This window comes from Gallus gallus, chromosome 30, assembly GCF_016699485.2.
Source record: "Gallus gallus isolate bGalGal1 chromosome 30, bGalGal1.mat.broiler.GRCg7b, whole genome shotgun sequence".
Taxonomy (NCBI): Eukaryota; Metazoa; Chordata; class Aves; order Galliformes; family Phasianidae; genus Gallus; species Gallus gallus.
Window position 1 is genome coordinate 79,573 of NC_052561.1, and position 18,239 is coordinate 97,811.

The following is an 18,239-nucleotide window of genomic DNA, read 5'->3' on the forward strand; positions in this document are numbered from 1 at the left end:
AGGCCACTCCTATCACCATCCCCAACCCCGGGACCTCTTAAGGGACAGCCCCGAGGGTCTCTTGTGTGACTGTCCCCAACCCTGAGGTCCCCTAAATGATCACCCCCATCCTAAAGGCCCCTCCTACGGCCACCCCCAGCCCCAGGACCACTCATGGCACAGTCCCAAGGGTCCCTTATGTGACTGTCCCCAACCCTGAGGTCCCCTGTATGACTGTCCCCATCCTAAAGGCCCCTCCTACGGCCATCCCCAGCCCCAGGACCACTCATGGCACCGCCCCCACGGTCCCTTATGTGACTGTCCCCAACCCTGAGGTCCCCCGTATGACTGTCCCCATCCTAAAGGCCCCTCTTACGGCCATCCCCAGCCCCAGGACCACTCATGGCACGGCCCCCACGGTCCCTTATGTGACCGCCCCCACCCCCAGGAGCACCGTGAGCCACGACAGCCCGCGCTGCCACCGCCACCTTCTCCATGTCCAGCACTTTGTCCTGCATCTCCTTCAGGGCGCCGAGCGTTTCGCTCTCCCGCAGCCGCGACTGCTCCAACTCCGTCTCCAGGTGGGTGACAAACTCCTCGCTGAAGCGCGGGTTCCCCTGTCAGTGTCCCCAAAATGTCACCACCCCCAACACGTCCCCACCCCAACACACCCCCACCCCAACACACCCCCATCCCCACCCCAACACACCCCCACCCCAATACATCCACACCCCAACACGTCCCCACCCCAACACACCCCCACCCCCACCCCAACACACCCCCACCCCAATACATCCACACCCCAACATGTCCCCACCCCAACACACCCCCATCCCCACCCCAACACATCCCCACCCCAATACATCCACACCCCAACACGTCCCCACCCCAACACACCCCCATCCCCACCCCAACACATCCCCACCCCAATACATCCACAACCCAACACGTCCCCACCCCAACACGTCCACACCCCAACACACCCCCATCCCCATCCCCAACACGTCCCCACCCCAACACATCCCCATCCCAATCCCATCCCCATCCCAACACATCCCCACCCCAACACATCCCCGTCCCAACCCCATCCCCATCCCAACACGTCCCCATCCCCAACATGTCCGCACCCCAAAACGTCCCCATCCTAACCCCATCCCAACACATCCCCATCCCAACACGTCCGCACCCCAACACATCCCCATCCCAACCCCATCCCCACCTCACCCCAACACATCCCCATCCCCATCCCAACCCCATCCCAACCCCACCCCACCCCATCCCATCCCAACCCCATCCCCATCCCCACCCCACCCCACCCCACCCCATCCCCATCCCCATCCCAACCCCATCCCAACCCCACCCCACCCCATCCCATCCCAACCCCATCCCCATCCCCACCCCACCCCACCCCATCCCCATCCCACCCCACCCCATCCCCACCCCCATCCCACCCCCATCCCAACCCCATCCCCACCCGAACCCCAACACATCCCCACCCCAACACATCCCCATCCCCACCCCAACACATCTCCATCCCCATCCCCACCCCATCCCCATCCCCATCCCAACCCCACCCCATCCCATCCCCACCCCACCCCAACACATCCCAATCCCCATCTCAACCCCATCCCAACCCCATCCCATCCCCACCCCACCCCAACACATACCCACCCCAACACATCTCCATCCCCATCCCCACCCCATCCCCATCCCCATCCCCACCCCAACACGTCCCCATCCCAACACATCCCCACCCCCAACACGTTCCCACCCCAACACTTCCCCAGCCCAACCCCATTCCCCACCCCAACACGTCCCCATCCCAACACATCCCCACCCCAACACATCCCCACCCCAACACGTCCCCACCCCAACACGTCCCCACCCCAACACGTCCCCATCCCAACACGTCCCCATCCCAACCCCATCCCCATCCCAACACGTCCCCACCCCACCCCAACACATCCCCATCCCCATCTCAACCCCATCCCAACCCCATCCCATCCCCACCCCACCCCAACACATCCCCAACCCCACCCGAACCCCAACACATCCCCACCCCAACACATCTCCATCCCCATCCCCACCCCATCCCCATCCCCATCCCCACCCCAACACGTCCCCACCCCAACACATCCCCATCTCCCCCCCAACACATCTACATCCCCATCCCCACCCCATCCCCATCCCCATCCCCATCCCCATCCCCACCCCATCCCCACCCCACCCCAACACATCCCCCCCCCAACACGTCACTGTGGGGTGGGACACCCACTGTCCCACTGCCCCTTCCACGTGATGCTGGCAGCACCAGCTCCACGCACCACCACATAGGGACACCGAGGGGCACACGGGGGGCGACGGGGACACGTGGGGCCGTTTGGGGCCGTGTGGGGCCACCGACCTGCTGGTCCTGCAGCTGTCGGATGGTGCTCTGGGCACGCTGGAGGTTTTCGGTGGCCGAAGTGCAGCGCTGCTTCACCACTGCCAGCTCCCTTTTGATGATGTAGTTCTCCTCTGCTTCCTGCGCCCGCGTCACCTGGCCCTTGGGGACAGCAGGGACCCATCAGCCGTGGGGCAGCGGTCCCTCTCCTCATCCCCTGTGGGGTCAGCGCTGCCCGTGGGGGGGAGATGGAGGGGCTGTGAGTGGTGGGGACAAAGGGTGAGGGTGAGGGTGACAGCAGCGATGCTGGGGACAGGAGGGTGGCATAGGGGACAATAGGGTGACACCGGGCCGGCGGTGGGCGGCATTGGGGATGAGAGGGCGATGGTGACCCCATTGGAGGGGGATATCAGCCCTTCTGTGGGTGACCGTCGGGTCTGGGGGGTGACATCAGCACCCCACGAGGGACAAGGGGGTGATGCTGGCCCTGGGGGGGGGGGCGACGACAGCCCCATAGCAGCTGACACAGAAGAAGAGGTGACAACAGCCCCGTGGGGACCTCGGGGGTCGTTCTGACCCCACCACCCGCACTCCGAATCCACCTCTTTCATTCCAACTCACTCCTTTTTATCCCCCCCCCCCCCCCCCCCCAAATGCCCGCTTTGCCCCACACGACCCCAAACCCTCATTTTCACCCCCCCCCCCCCCCCCCCACCCCATAATCCTCCCGCTCCAAAGCGGGGAAGGTGCGCGGGAGCCTCCGGAAAAGCAAGGAGGAGGGGGGGGGGGGAGAGGGGAAAAAGGGCAAATTCTCCCCCAAGAGAAGCGAGACGAAGGCTGGAAAGCAGAAAAGGGTTAAAACACAGCTTGGGGTTGGGGGGGGGTTGGGAAGAAAAAAGAGCAAACCCAGCGATTTTGGATACTACCTGGATGAGCCTGTCGGCGAGAGCCGCGCTCTCCTGCGGCCGCCGGCGGAGGAAAGGAGAGAAAGGAGAGATAAATGGAAGAGATGGAGGCAGCGAGAGAAGCCAGGCAGAGGAGGCACCCCGCACCTCCCCGTTTTGGGGTGATTTCCAAGGATTTCGGCTCTTTTCCCCCTCCCCTCGTCGGGAAGGGTGGGGGAAGGATGGCAAGCGCTGTGTACGGCCCTAAAGCTGAGCGTCCCCTCCATCCCAGAGCGGGGACACACTTGGGAAGGATGGGGCCATTCCTTGGGTGTAAACGTCCTGCTTTTCTTTGCCCTTTCGGCACCAAAACGGTGCCTAAACGGAGGGGGGAGGCGGATTTCAGGGGTGCAGCCCAGAGGGGTGTGTTGGAAGCTGTGGGGTTGCACCCAAAGGCGCCCCGAAAGAGGTTGGGGCGCTCCAGCAGTGGGTTTGGGTGCCCCCAGGAGGGTTTGGAGTGCCGGTTTTGGGGTGTTCCGGGTGGTTTTGGGGTGTTCCGGGTGGTTTTGGGGGTGTTCCAGGTGGTTTTGGGGGTGTTCCAGGAGGTTTTGGGGTGTTCCAGTTGCAGGGCTCACCTTCTCCAGGGTTTCGATGCGCTGCTTCAGCAGGCGGTTCTCGGTGCGGAGGCGCTGGGGACGAAATTGGGGAGGAAGGAATGAACCCCACAAAGGGATGTACTCAAAGCAGAGGGGTCACTGGGAATGGGGATGGGGGTTAAGTGGCCCTGGGTTGGGTCGAAGGGCTCAGTCCCGCTGTCCCCGGATGGCTGCAGTGCCGTTGGGGACGCGCAAAGTGGCCCCGAGGACAGCTTTGAGAGCCCTGAGATGGGTCAGGGCGACCCCAAGGGTGAGTGAAACCCCCTGGGGACGGCCTACGGGGCTCAAAGTGGTCCCGGGGATGGATCGAAGCGGCTCTGAGATGGCGTAAATCGCCACAAGGATGGGCTCAGCCACGCCAAAGGGGCTCAAGTGGCCCAAGGGAGGAGTCGAGTGGCCCCAGGATGGCTCAAAGTAGTCCCAGGGATGGGTTAAAGCAGCCCTGGGGGGGGGTTGAAATGGTTTAGAGTGGGGCTCAGTCATCTCGGGATGGCATAAATGGCTCCGGGGATGGCTCAAGAGGCTTCGGGAGGGGTCAAAGTAGCTTCAGGGTGGCTTAGAAGATCCAAGAGATGGGATGAGCCACGCCACGAAGGCTCATACAGCCCCAGGGATGGGTCAAATGGCTCCAGTGTGGGTCCCGGGTGGCTTAGATGGCCCCAGTGGGAAGCTAAACGGCCCCAGGATGGCTCAGAGAGGTCCCGGAGATGAGTTGAAACGCCATTGGGATGGGTAGGCGGTGCCAGGAGGGCTAAGATGGCCCCGGGGATGGGTCAGGGGGCCCTGAGGACGGCCACCCACCCCACCTTGATCTCAATCTGCTCCTCCATCTCTTTGTTCTTGATGGCGGTGTACTCCTTCTCCAGCCTGCGTGGGACACGGGGACAAGCTGGGATGCCACCTGATGGAGGCGGTGGGTGGCACCCCCGCAGGGCTCCCCACCTCACCTCTTCATCTTCTTGGGGTTGTATTTGACCTGGAAGGCCCTGAGGATGAGCTTGTCGGGACAGCTGTCAAACTGGTGTGGGATCACCTTCTGGAAGTACTGTGGGCAAAGCATTCAGGGTTCAATGGCAAAGACACAGCCCCGGCAGTGGTACAGCCCCATAACGTGGCCTGGCCATCAACTGGCCCTAAATCCGGCCCCACACTCAGCCCAGGCGCCCCCCAAACCACCCCAACACTCAACCCATTGCACACATTTGCCTCCCAACGCGTTCTGCTGCACATAAATTCGCATCAAATCATCACCCGATGCCCAAAGCAGCCCTGAAGCATTGCCTCGAGCATAAACCGACCCCAAAACACGGCCCAGCGTGCAAACTGGCCTCAAAATACGACCCGTTGTGCACTCACCCCCCACCTACCCCGAGCTGTGTCCTCCAGTCTGTGACCCCATCTGTGGTGGGGGTGGGCTGGGGTTGGACCCGACGACCTTGGAGCTCCTTCCCAACCCCAACGATCCTCTCCACCTCAACCCATGCTTAATCCGGACAGCTCTGCCCTCATAGCCGCACCTCATTGCCTCCATCAGCCCCAAAGATCCCTCCTCACCCCCAAATTAAGTCCTGCTGCTTAAATCCACCCCAAACGTACCTGGGACATCCCCTCCATGTCCAGCTGGACCAGCTCAGCCTGGTTGAACTGCAGCAGTGCCATCCCCACGCGGAAGACGATCTCCAGCCCCTGCAGGAAGGGGTCCGCATCACCACCTTTCCCACCCACCACCACTTTGATTTTGGGGTTTCTCCCCACCCCCCCCCCCCCCAAAGAAAAAAAGCAGACAGGCTGCCAGGGGGAGGTGTTTTCTGCAAGGGAAAGGTGGCCGTGGCCTCTGCGTGACTTCAGGTGCTCTCTGCAGCCTCCTCACCTCGTACATAAAGATGTCGAAGACCCGCGTGGCCACGGGCAGAGGGAAGGTGGTGAGGAAGAGGGTGAGGAACCACGAGGAAGCATACATGGAGGTGAGGAAGCTCTGCGAGCGGAAGTGGATGTTCAGCTCGGGCAGCTGCTCCTGGACGTGAGAAAGGAGAGAAATGAAAGGGGTGCGGGGAGTGGGGGGGGAATGGCTTTCGGGGTCGTTCACGGCTGCTGAGCTTTGAACTTCTGGATGTCCCCCCCCCGAGGCGTCTCCTGGGACGTCCTCGGGGTCTCAGGGATGTCACTCATGGCACCCTGTGGACGGTCCGTGGGGCATGGAGGGTTCAAAGGGTGTCTCGTGGGGGACCTCAGGGCCTCGTGGGGGCCCTCAGGGCCTCATGGGTGTCCCTGGGTCCCATGGGTGTCCCTGGGTCCCATGGATGTCCCTGGGTCCCATGGGTGTCCGTGGGTCCCATGGGTGTCCGTGGGTCCCATGGGTCGTCTCACAGACACACTCAGAGTCTCACAGATGTTCCCCTGAAGACCCATGGATGGTCCCCAGGGTGTCTCGTGGATGCCCCCCCCGTGGCCTTGCGGTCCCCAGAGCCTCTTGTGAAGGTCCCCGGGGTCCTGGGGACGTCCTCATTGCGTCCGTGGACAACTCTGGGGTCTCACAGATGTTCCCCAGGGCATCCTGTGGACATCCCTGAGCTCCTGTGGACATCCCTGAGGTCTTTGTGAGGGTCCCCAGGGTCTCGGGGATGTCCTCAGTGTGTCTCACGGACACCTTTGGGGTCTATCAGACGTTCCCTTGAGTTCATGGACTGCCCCCGGGTGTCCCAAAGACGTCCCCAGGATCTCCGGACCCAAGGAATGCAGCATCCCCCAGGAGATGCCACCCCACTCCTACCCCTCTCCTGGTCCTCGTCCCCATGGGCTGCTGCAGCATTTGGGGGAGCCACGGGCAGCACTCACCTGCAGCATGTACTCGAACTGGTAGATGCAGAGCCCCAGCTCTGCCATGCTGGGTTTGAAGAGCTCCCGCAGGCGGTACTCCTGCATCAGCCTCACAAACACACAGAAAGCCTCTTCCTCAGGCATCTGGGGACACAGCAGGACACAAACCCCCTCCTCAGCATCCTGCCATCGGCTCAGGGGGGCAATATGGGATGGGATGGGATGCGCCGGGACCACCTCCAGTTTGGGGATGGGGGGGAGGGGGTTGAAACCCAACGCAGAGCGCGGCCAAAGGAACCCAACCCTGTTCTGCTGGTGCAAACCTGCATGAGCAGCAGTCCCACGATGAAGGCGCTGCCCTGGCAGTACCCAACCTCCCTGTCCACCAGTGAATAGGCCTGAAAGGAGTGGGGAATTCAAAACAAAGGCAGAAGGAAAGCAGGAGAACAGCCGGGCTGCCATCCCCTGCCCAGCGCAGGAGCACAGCGGTGGAAGGAAAGCTCCAGCATCGAAAATAACTCATCCAAGGAAAACAACCGAGCCAGGGATGGTGGTGATGGTACCTTCATGACGTTGAAGAGCACCTCCTGGCCCAGGCTGTCCTGCCCCTTGAAGAACTCGTGCTCCGGGTAGGTGCGGGCGATGTCCCTGCGGATGAGCTTCTCGCAGGGGGAGGACATCTTGAGCAGCTCTGAGTATTGGTTCTTGACGGGCATGTCGGTGGCGCTGCAGAGCAGCTGCCAGACGATGGCACGGAAGTGGTGGGGGATCCCTTTGCGGATGAGCTCCTGGGGAGAGATGGGGCAAAAGAACGGGGGAAAAGGGTTTGGAGACGACGGAAGAGCTCCACGGGGGAGGGGAGACAACCGAGACGCGCGGCAGGGTTGGGACGTGACGGAAGCAAAGCGACGTTTCCCACCTTCAGCAGCTTCTCCTTCTTCTTCCTCCACTCGTCCCACTCGTTGACGATGCGGCCCCAGAGGATCCAGGTGTCCTCCTCCAGGTGGCTGAGGTTGGAGGAGGCCGAAGAGCTGGAGACCAACGAGGAGCCGCTGTTCCTCCGCGAGCCGTTCATGGAGCGCATCGACTTGGAGTCGGCCTCCAGCAGCCTGAGGGAGGGACAGATAGAGCCAGGAGAGCCCCAAGGGACGGAGGGACCCCCAAAAGAACCCCCCAAAGTCACCCTGGAGAGGGAGCTGTTCCCACCAAGCCACCCTAAAGGGGGCGACGCGTCCCCGCAGCGCCCCGGAATAGGAGGTATCGACCCCAAAGTCGGCCTGAAGGAAAGAGGGATTTCCCCACAGCACATCAAAAGGGGAGATGCTCCCCCAGAACACCTCAAGAGGAGATATTTCCCCACCCAGGCCACCCAAGGGAAGGAGATACTCCCCCAAAACCACCCTCAGGGAGGAGTCATTCCCCCAGAGAACCTCATAGGAGGAAATATTCCCCTCGAAGGATGAGGTCCTTTCACTCCGTCTGCCTCAAAAGAGGGGATTTTCTCCCCAGACCACCCTAAAGTGGGAGACGTTCCCCAAAGCGCACAGACAAGAAGAGGCTTTGTCCCCAAACCACTGCAGAGGAGGAGATGTCCCCCCAAAAGTCACCTACAGGAGGAGAGATTTCCCCACAGCACCTCAGAAGGGGAAATATTTCCCCCCAGCAGAGATCTTCCCCACAAACTGCCTCAAAAGGAGAAATATTTCCCCCAAAGCAGCCGAAAAGGGGACATATTGCCCCCCGAGCCACCCTACAGGTGGAGATACTCCTTCAAATACCCCTAAAGGGGAGATACTGCCCCCAAACCACCCCAGAAGAGGAGATTTTCCTCCAAAATCACCCTGAAGGAGGAGGTGTTCCCCTAAAGGAGGAGGTATTCCCCTAAAGGAGGAGGTGTTCCCCTAAAGGAGGAGGTATTCCCTCAAAACACATCCGAAGAGGAGATATTTCCCCCAGAATACCCTAAAGGAAAAGATATTTCCCCCAGAATACCCTAAAGGAAAAGATATCTCCCCCAGAATACTCTAAAGGAAAAGATATCTCCCCCAGAATACCCTAAAGGAAGAGATATTCGCCCCAGAACACCCTAAAGGAAGATATATTCCCCCACAATACCCTAAAGGAGGAGATATTCCCCCCAGAATACCCTAAAGGAAGAGATATCTCCCCCAGAATACCCTAAAGGAAAAGATATCTCCCCCAGAATATCCTAAAGGAAGAGATATCTCCCCCAGAATACCCTAAAGGAAGAGATATTCGCCCCAGAACACCCTAAAGGAAGAGATATTCCCCCCACAATACCCTAAAGGAGGAGATATTCCCCCCAGAATACCCTAAAGGAGGAGATATTCCCCCCAGAACACCCTAAAGGAAGAGATATTCCCCCCACAATACCCTAAAGGAAGAGATATTCCCCCCAGAACACCCTAAAGGAAGAGATATCTCCCCCACAATACCCTAAAGGAGGAGATATTCCCCCCAGAACACCCTAAAGGAAGAGATATTCCCCCAGAATATCCTAAAGGAAGAGATATTTCCCCCAGAATATCCTAAAGGAAGAGATATCTCCCCCAGAATACCCTAAAGGAAGAGATATCTCCCCCACAATACCCTAAAGGAAGAGATATCTCCCCCAGAATACCCTAAAGGAAGAGATATCTCCCCCACAATACCCTAAAGGAAGAGATATCTCCCCCACAATACCCTAAAGGAAGAGATATTCGCCCCAGAACACCCTAAAGGAAGATATATTCCCCCCACAATACCCTAAAGGAGGAGATATTCCCCCCAGAACACCCTAAAGGAAGAGATATCTCCCCCAGAACACCCTAAAGGAAGAGATATTTCCCCCAGAATACCCTAAAGGAAAAGATATCTCCCCCAGAATATCCTAAAGGAAGAGATATTCCCCCACAATACCCTAAAGGAGGAGATACCTCCCCCAGAATACCCTAAAGGAAGAGATATCTCCCCCACAATACCCTAAAGGAAGAGATATTCCCCCCAGAACACCCTAAAGGAGGAGATATTCCCCCCAGAACACCCTAAAGGAGGAGATATTCCCCCCAGAACACCCTAAAGGAAGAGATATCTCCCCCAGAATACCCTAAAGGAAGAGATATCTCCCCCAGAATACCCTAAAGGAAGAGATATTCCCCCAGAATACCCTAAAGGAAGAGATATCTCCCCCACAATACCCTAAAGGAGGAGATATTCCCCCCAGAACACCCTAAAGGAAGAGATATCTCCCCCAGAATACCCTAAAGGAAAAGATATCTCCCCCAGAATATCCTAAAGGAAGAGATATCTCCCCCAGAATACCCTAAAGGAAGAGATATACCCCCAGAATACCCTAAAGGAAGAGATATCTCCCCCACAATACCCTAAAGGAGGAGATATTCCCCCCAGAACACCCTAAAGGAAGAGATATCTCCCCCACAATACCCTAAAGGAGGAGATATTCCCCCCAGAATACCCTAAAGGAGGAGATATTCCCCCCAGAACACCCTAAAGGAAGAGGTATCTCCCCCAGAATACCCTAAAGGAAGAGATATCTCCCCCAGAATACCCTAAAGGAAGAGGTATCTCCCCCAGAATACCCTAAAGGAAGAGATATTCCCCCCACAATACCCTAAAGGAAGAGATATCTCCCCCACAATACCCTAAAGGAAGAGATATTCGCCCCAGAACACCCTAAAGGAGGAGATATTCCCCCCAGAACACCCTAAAGGAAGAGATATCTCCCCCAGAACACCCTAAAGGAAGAGATATCTCCCCCAGAATACCCTAAAGGAAGAGATATCTCCCCCACAATACCCTAAAGGAAGGGATATTCCCCCCACAATACCCTAAAGGAGGAGATATTCCCCCCACAATACCCTAAAGGAAGAGATATCTCCCCCAGAATATCCTAAAGGAAGAGATATCTCCCCCAGAATATCCTAAAGGAAAAGATATCTCCCCCAGAATATCCTAAAGGAAGAGATATTCCCCCCAGAACACCCTAAAGGAGGAGATATTCCCCCCAGAACACCCTAAAGGAAGAGATATCTCCCCCAGAATACCCTAAAGGAAGAGATATTCCCCCCAGAACACCCTAAAGGAGGAGCTTCTCCCAACGAATAACCCAAAAAGAAGAGATATCCCCCCCAGAACACTGCACCCCAGCACCCAAACACGCTATCCCCCCCCAGCCAGACACTGACTGCTGTCCTGGGATCGTTTCCTTAACAAATTGGCTTCAAAATAGAATTGCAATCTTCATTTATTTTTTATTTTTTATTTTTTCCCCCCAAGAGCAAATTTGCTTAAAAACAGCTTTGAGAAGGAATTTGCATTTCGGAGCTTTGATTTTCAGTGCGTATCACTGCTTTAATGCCGGGGATGGGGCTTTTTTTTTGCCTGGCACTCCGGCTAAGGGAGCCTCAGGCCTCGCTTCGCATCAAGTGGAGGATAAAGCAAGTGGAAAACCCACCAGCTTTGCTGCTGGGTTTATTTAATTATCGTTCCCAAACTGCTGCCTCCTGCCAGGGAATCCCATTTGCCCACCAGAATGAGCACAGCCCTGAGAAAACCCGCAGTGGGAGCATTTTCACAGTGGTTTGGCTGCATTTGGGACAAGAGGGACAGAGAAGCCTAGAATGGTTTTGGTTGGAATGGACCTTAAAGATCACACAACCGTGGAAACATGGAATGGTTTGGCTTGGAAGGGTCCTTAAAGATCACAGGGTTATAGAATGGCTCGGGTTTGGGTTGGAAGGGACCTTAAAGGCCATAGAACCATGGAATCATACAATGGGTCGGGCTGGAAGGGACCTTAAACATTGTAGAACCACAGAAAGGATTGAGTTGGAAAGGTCCTGAATGATCACAAAATCCTAAAATGCGTTGGGTTGGAAGGGTCCTTAAAGATCACAGGGTTATAGAATGGCTCGGGTTTGGGTTGGAAGGGACCTTAAAAGCCATAGAACCATGGAACTGTACAATGGGTCGGGCTGGAAGGGACCTTAAACATTGTAGAACCACAGAAAGGACTGAGTTGGAAAGGTCCTGAACGATCACAAAATCCTAAAATATGTTGGGTTGGAAGGGTCCTTAAAGATCACAGGGTTATAGAATGGCTCGGGTTTGGGTTGGAAGGGACCTTAAAGGCCATAGAACCGTGGAATCATACAATGGGTCGGGCTGGAAGGGACCTTAAACATTGCAGAACCACAGAAAGGATTGAGTTGGAAAGGTCCTGAACGATCACAAAATCCTAAAATGCGTTGTGTTGGAAGGGTCCTTAAAGATTACAGAACCATAGAATGGCTTGGGTTGGAAAGGACCTTAAAGATCAAAGAGTCACGGAATCCTAAAATGGTTTAGACCGGGAGAGACCTTAGAGATTGTAGAATGTTGACTTGGAAGGGTCCTGAAAGATCATAGAATGCGTTGGGTAGGAAAGGTCCTTAAAGATGATAGAATCATAGAATCCTACGATAGTTTAAGTTGGAAGAGTCCTTAAAGATCATAAAACCACAGAATGGTTTGGGTTGGAAGGGTCCTTAAACATCACAGAACCACAGAATGGTAGAGTTGGATGGGTCCTTAAAGGTCAGAGAACCACAGAATAGTTGGGTTGGAAAGGTCCTTAAACATCATAGAACCACGGAACCTAAAATGCTTTAGGTTGGGAAGGAACTTAAAGATCACAGAACCATACAATCCTACAATAGCTTAGGTTAGAAGGGACCTTAAAGACTGTAGAACCATAGAATGGTTGAGTTGGAAGGGTCCTTAAAGATCACAGAATCATAGAACCCTATGATAGTTTAGGTTGGAAGCATCCTTAAAGAACCATAGAACAGGTTGGATTGGAAGGGCCCTTAAAGACCACGGAATGCTTCAGCTGGAAGGGTCCTTAAAGATCACAGAATCATAGGATGGGTTGGGTAGGAAAGGTCCTTAAAGATCATAGAAGCGCAGAATGGTTGAGTTGGAAGGGTCCTTAACGATCACAGAATCACAGAACCCTATGATAGTTTAGGTTGGAAGCATCCTTAAAGACCCATAGAACAGGTTGGATTGGAAGGGCCCTTAAAGACCACGGAATGGTTGAGTTGGAAAGGTCCTTAAAGATCACAGAATCATAGGATGGGTTGGGTAGGAAAGGTCCTTAAAGATCATAGAAGCACAGAATGGTTGAGTTGGAAGGGTCCTTAACGATCACAGAATCATAGAACCCTATGATAGTTTAGGTTGGAAGCATCCTTAAAGACCCATAGAACAGGTTGGATTGGAAGGGCCCTTAAAGACCACGGAATGCTTCAGCTGGAAGGGTCCTTAAAGATCACAGAATCATAGGATGGGTTGGGTAGGAAAGGTCCTTAAAGATCATAGAAGCGCAGAATAGTTGAGTTGGAAGGGTCCTTAACGATCACAGAATCATAGAACCCTATGATAGTTTAGGTTGGAAGCATCCTTAAAGAACCATAGAACAGGTTGGATTTGAAGGGCCCTTAAAGACCACGGAATGGTTGAGTTGGAAAGGTCCTTAAAGATCACAGAATCATAGGATGGGTTGGGTAGGAAAGGTCCTTAAAGATCATAGAACCGCAGAATGGTTGAGTTGGAAGGGTCCTTAACGATCACAGAATCACAGAACCCTATGATAGTTTAGGTTGGAAGCATCCTTAAGGAACCATAGAACAGGTTGGATTGGAAGGGCCCTTAAAGACCACGGAATGGTTGAGTTGGAAGGGTCCTTAAAGATCACAGAATCACAGAACCCTATGATAGTGTAGGTTGGAAGCATCCTTAAAGAACCATAGAACAGGTTGGATTGGAAGGGCCCTTAAAGACCACGGAATGGTTGAGTTGGAAGGGTCCTTAAAGATCACAGAATCATAGAACCCTATGATAGTTTACATTGGAAGCATCCTTAAAGAACCATAGAACAGGTTGGATTGGAAGGGCCCTTAAAGACCACGGAATGCTTCAGCTGGAAGGGTCCTTAAAGATCACAGAATCATAGGATGGGTTGGGTAGGAAAGGTCCTTAAAGATCATAGAAGCGCAGAATAGTTGAGTTGGAAGGGTCCTTAACGATCACAGAATCATAGAACCCTATGATAGTTTAGGTTGGAAGCATCCTTAAAGAACCATAGAACAGGTTGGATTTGAAGGGCCCTTAAAGACCACGGAATGGTTGAGTTGGAAGGGTCCTTAAAGATCACAGAATCACAGAACCCTATGATAGTGTAGGTTGGAAGCATCCTTAAAGAACCATAGAACAGGTTGGATTGGAAGGGCCCTTAAAGACCACGGAATGCTTCAGCTGGAAGGGTCCTTAAAGATCACAGAATCATAGGATGGGTTGGGTAGGAAAGGTCCTTAAAGATCATAGAAGCGCAGAATGGTTGAGTTGGAAGGGTCCTTAACGATCACAGAATCATAGGATGGGTTGGGTAGGAAAGGTCCTTAAAGATCACACGTAACGCCATTTAATTTTAAGGCAAATCTCTGCCAAAAAAAAAACCAAAAACCCAAAGAAAGGATAAAAAGAAGACCAGGACTCGCCTGTTTTGCTCCTCCAGCTTTGCCAGCAGCTCCAGCTCGTCGGGGCTGAGGTTCTCGGAGTCGGACGTGGGCGAACACGCCGGGGCCGAGTTGACGGAGGAGAGGGCTTCATGGGACGACGAGTCGGGGCTGACGGCCGGCGACGCCATCGCGGCCGACCCCGTGGGGATTTGGGGTCTCACCTGGAAGCCAAACAACAGCGTTAGGAGGACGGGACCCAAATCCCTTTGTTCTCCTGCCGACATCTTGATGGTTTTTCCCGTTGGAACCTCAAGGTGATGCTTCGAATCTCTATGAAAAGAAGTAAGTTCAGTTAACCCACGGTGTAAGCGTCACTCCGTTTGGGATAGTCACTTATTCCCCTAAAAAACAAAAAAACCCTAAAACATTCAATCCCAGTTTTCACGTCAAGCCAGCTCCAGGAGCGTCATCCCCGCACTCGCTGTGAATTAGCCCAATTAAATCAGGCTAAAAACTGGAATTAAGCCCAATGTACCCTCACGTGGGGCCAAAGCAGGGAGAGATGCCCTCGTAGGTGTTGGCCAACGTTGAGCATTTTGCCCATTCTGGTGGTTTTTTGGAGATAAATTTCTCCCCAGAGAGGAAAGAGGCTCATTTTAGAGACCGGTGGATATGGGGTGGAAAATGGCAGATGGGTGGATGCTCCACAACGACGGGTTCTGGCATCAACTCCATGGGATTTACTGCAGGATTGGCGAGGAGTGGGATTTCGGAGGGGAGCTCCAATCCTTTTTTTGGGGGCTGAAAATGTCCCTTTTGGTAAAAAAAAACAAAACAACAAAACACCGCCAATGATTGGCAAAGTGAAGCTGCGTTCACCACTGCAACCAAAGGGTCTCAGTGGAAAATTAGATGTCGATGATCAAGCAGAGGCCACAACGCAACCTACTGGGGTCCAATGGGCCACGAAAATGCCCAGAAATGGCTTTTTAGGGAAAAAAAAAAGATGCCATTTTGATGGGGGGGGGGGGGGGGGGGGGGGGGGGGGGGGGGGGGGGGGGGGGAAGAAGAAAACCACCAGGGGGTAGCAAAAATGCATCGTTCCAACCCAAAAATGAGGCGTGAAGGTCACGGCTATCAGCCCCAAATCAACCCCCAGACTGGTGGAAATGGGAAAAACGTAAATATTTCAGCTTTTCTTCCGTTTTTTTTTTGGTGGGGAGGGCGAAATCGTGGTGATTTTGTGGTCTGCAGCGGACGGGTGCCATCCTTTACGATATAGGGTGATCTACGGTGCGTCCTGCGGTGACGAGGGGCAGAATTTGCTGAAAACGTTGGAATTTGGAGGAAAAAAAGCACCCCCACGACGCAGACGGAGGCGCCACGGAGCAGATTTTCCAAGCAAACGCCCCAAATTCAGCCCCCTTGTTGAGAAACGTGGACCCCAAAGGACCCAACCAATGGGTTTATCCTGAGGAAATTGAGGGAAAGGGGTGAAAACGGCCCCCAAATCACCATGGGGTGCACAGCTGGGCAGGAGATCACCCCCAAAAGGGCAGTGGATGACAGCAGTTCCCGATCTCAGCAGCTCCCAGCGCCGCGGGGTCCCCAAAATCCCACCAGGGCTGCCATCGACCCCTCTGGCCTTCCCCAAAACTGCCATCCTTTCAGCGCAACTCCGTCCCAAAACGGAAAACGTCAGCGACGTCCCCAACCTTCCGCTTCAGACCCACCAAAAAACGCCGTTTTCGGGACCGTTTTCAGCAGCCTCGCACCTTTCCCGCGCCGTTCCGTGCCTCTTCCACACCATTTTAAGGCTTTTCCACACCTTTTTTGAGTGTTTTCTGCTCCGTTTTCGTGCCCTTCCCGTGCTTCTCTCCCACCTGTTATTCCGCAGCGGCTCTCGGCGCCGTTTCTCACCTTTTCCGCCCCATTTTTCAGGCTGTTTTTGCAGCACCTCTTCGCTCTTCCTTATCTCCATCTTTCGGCCCCATTCCGGCCCTGTTTCCAAACCTTTTTCCCCCCCTCGTTCCGTTTCCTTCCCGCTCCGAAGTTCATCACCCATCACAGCTGGGATTTCCAGAGGGGTCGACGGAGAATCCACCGATTTTGGCCAGAAAACCCAATAATTAACACATAAAAAGGAGACGGATGAGGCAAAGGGTCAATGAAACCGCGACTGTTTCAGCTGGAAACCACCCGGAGGTCGGTGGAAACGGGAGGAAGGCGGCTCAAAATGGGTTTAAAACTGTGGCTTTTGGTGCTGCCAAGGACGAGGCGGGTGCGTATTTCACATTACACCCCCCCCCCCCAAATTGATGGTTACCATAAGATCCCGAACCCACCCCAAAAATGGGTAAAAATGCACCAAAACAGAGCAACCCCGCAACCCCCCCCCCCCCCCTCCCACCACCATCTCCCCATTTTTAGGTGGAAAACCTCCGAAAGCAGCGCCTGGGTGGTGATTTTTGTGCATCCCGCGGCTCCGAATGGGCTGAAAGGAGCCCATAAAGGGGCACATTTGGGGGTCTTTGGGGATTTTTAAGCAAAATGAGGTCTTTTTCCTCCCCCCCCCCACCCCCCCCTTCCCCCTCCGTCCTCATCCACGCCGCGGGTGTTGAAAGCAAAGCCCTCAATGGAGCGAAGAAAAGGGGGGGGGGGTGGGGGGGGGGGGGGGGGGGGGAAAGGAATAAAATAAGAAAAAATAAAGAAGGAGGTGGGATTTCGGGGGGGGGGGGGGGAGGTGGGGGGGTTTGGGGGGAGGAGAAGCGGTGATTTGACGTGGGGTCACCCCGGCGTTGCCAGAAATGGGTGGATTTAAACCCAAAAGGAGAGAGACAGGCGCGGCACAAAGCAGCCGCTCCATCTTCAATGATGGGGTGGGGGGGGGGGGGGGGGCGCACACAGAGACCCCCCCGTGAGCGATGAGGGGGGAGGGGGGGGGGGATTTAAAGCCCCCCAGCCTCAAATAAAGGGCATTTGAGGATGGATTTGGGGTGTGTGTGTGTGGGGGGGGGGGGTCCTGCATCCCCCTCCTCTTTATTATCGTCGTTATTATTATTTTTAAGCGAATATTCTCTGTTTTAGAGGGAAAAGCAGCCAGGCCCCTGCTGAGGGGGGGGGGGGGGGGGGGGGTGCATGTTCCCCTCCCCCCCCCCCATCCCCCCATAAAGCAAAGGGATGGGGCAGCCCCTCAGAACCCCCCTATGGCACCAGGAGGGGGGCAGCCCTAAATGACCCCCCCAGTGAAAATAAAAGGGGCCTCAATCACCCCCTGCGTGTGTGTGTGTGTGGGGGGGGGAAGCCCCATATAACCCCCCCCCCCCCCCCAAAATAAAGGGGCTCTGCCCCATTGCCCCCCCCCCTCCCCCTCCCCCGTAATCTGGGGGTGGGCCCATTGATTCCTCCCCCACCCCAATAATTGGGCTTTAGGCCTATTTAACCCAAGGGGGGGGGGGAGGGGGGTTGATGTCCCCCCACCCACCATAGTTGGATGGGCGGTGGAGTGGGGGGGGGTCTCACCCTGAGGGGGGAGGGGGGGGCGGGGCGTCCCCCCCCAGGCCCCGCCTACCTGCGCGGCGCTGCCATGGCGACCGCCGGCTGCCTCCGAGGGGGGGGCCCGCGCCTTTCCCCCGTCGCCTCCGCCTCCGCCGCCGCCTCCGCCGCCGCCCGGAGCCGTGCGGGAGTCGCGGCCGCCGCGGGCCCCGCCGCTGCCATGGGGGAACCGCCGCCGCCGCCCTGACTGACACTGACAGACAGCAGGGCCCGCCCCCGGCCGATCTTCAGCCAATCGCCGCGCTCCTTCCGCGCTTCTGCCCGCCCCCTCGCTCTCCGCTCGCCAATGGCTGAAGGCCGGGAGGCTCGGCTACGACCCGAGCCCGCAGCACCGTGAGCCAATAAGAAGGTAGGAGGGGTGTTGATGGACGGGCTGTTCTCCAATGAGTTTCAAGGAGATGGGCCCCTCCCTTCCCCCCCGTGGAGGGTGGGCACCGCCTTGCTG

General features: G+C 55.8%; 1 protein-coding gene across 6 annotated transcripts in view; it reads right to left on the reverse strand.

The window, feature by feature from the left end:
* EVI5L (ecotropic viral integration site 5 like) overlaps nt 1-17,996 on the reverse strand; it is a 34,914-nt gene extending 16,918 nt beyond the window's left edge. For 4 of the 6 annotated variants that reach the window (XR_005842210.2, XM_025145756.3, XM_025145754.3 and 1 more), the window contains exons 1-14: nt 17,811-17,996; nt 14,279-14,460; nt 7,639-7,828; nt 7,283-7,507; nt 7,043-7,117; nt 6,738-6,863; nt 5,773-5,916; nt 5,499-5,588; nt 4,850-4,947; nt 4,709-4,769; nt 3,882-3,935; nt 3,289-3,321; nt 2,384-2,524; nt 468-596 (exon numbers count right to left, since the gene is read on the reverse strand). Coding sequence is in view for 5 of the 6 variants with exons in the window: in XM_025145756.3 (XP_025001524.1) it covers nt 468-596; nt 2,384-2,524; nt 3,289-3,321; nt 3,882-3,935; nt 4,709-4,769; nt 4,850-4,947; nt 5,499-5,588; nt 5,773-5,916; nt 6,738-6,863; nt 7,043-7,117; nt 7,283-7,507; nt 7,639-7,828; nt 14,279-14,427 (1,515 nt within the window). In the remaining variant the exon portion in view is untranslated. The remainder of the gene's footprint in view (nt 1-467; nt 597-2,383; nt 2,525-3,288; nt 3,322-3,881; nt 3,936-4,708; nt 4,770-4,849; nt 4,948-5,498; nt 5,589-5,772; nt 5,917-6,737; nt 6,864-7,042; nt 7,118-7,282; nt 7,508-7,638; nt 7,829-14,278; nt 14,461-17,810) is intronic. The other 2 variants (XM_025145755.3, XM_040653960.2) reach the window with 1 other exon arrangement.
* Between the last annotated feature and the right edge of the window lie 243 nt (nt 17,997-18,239).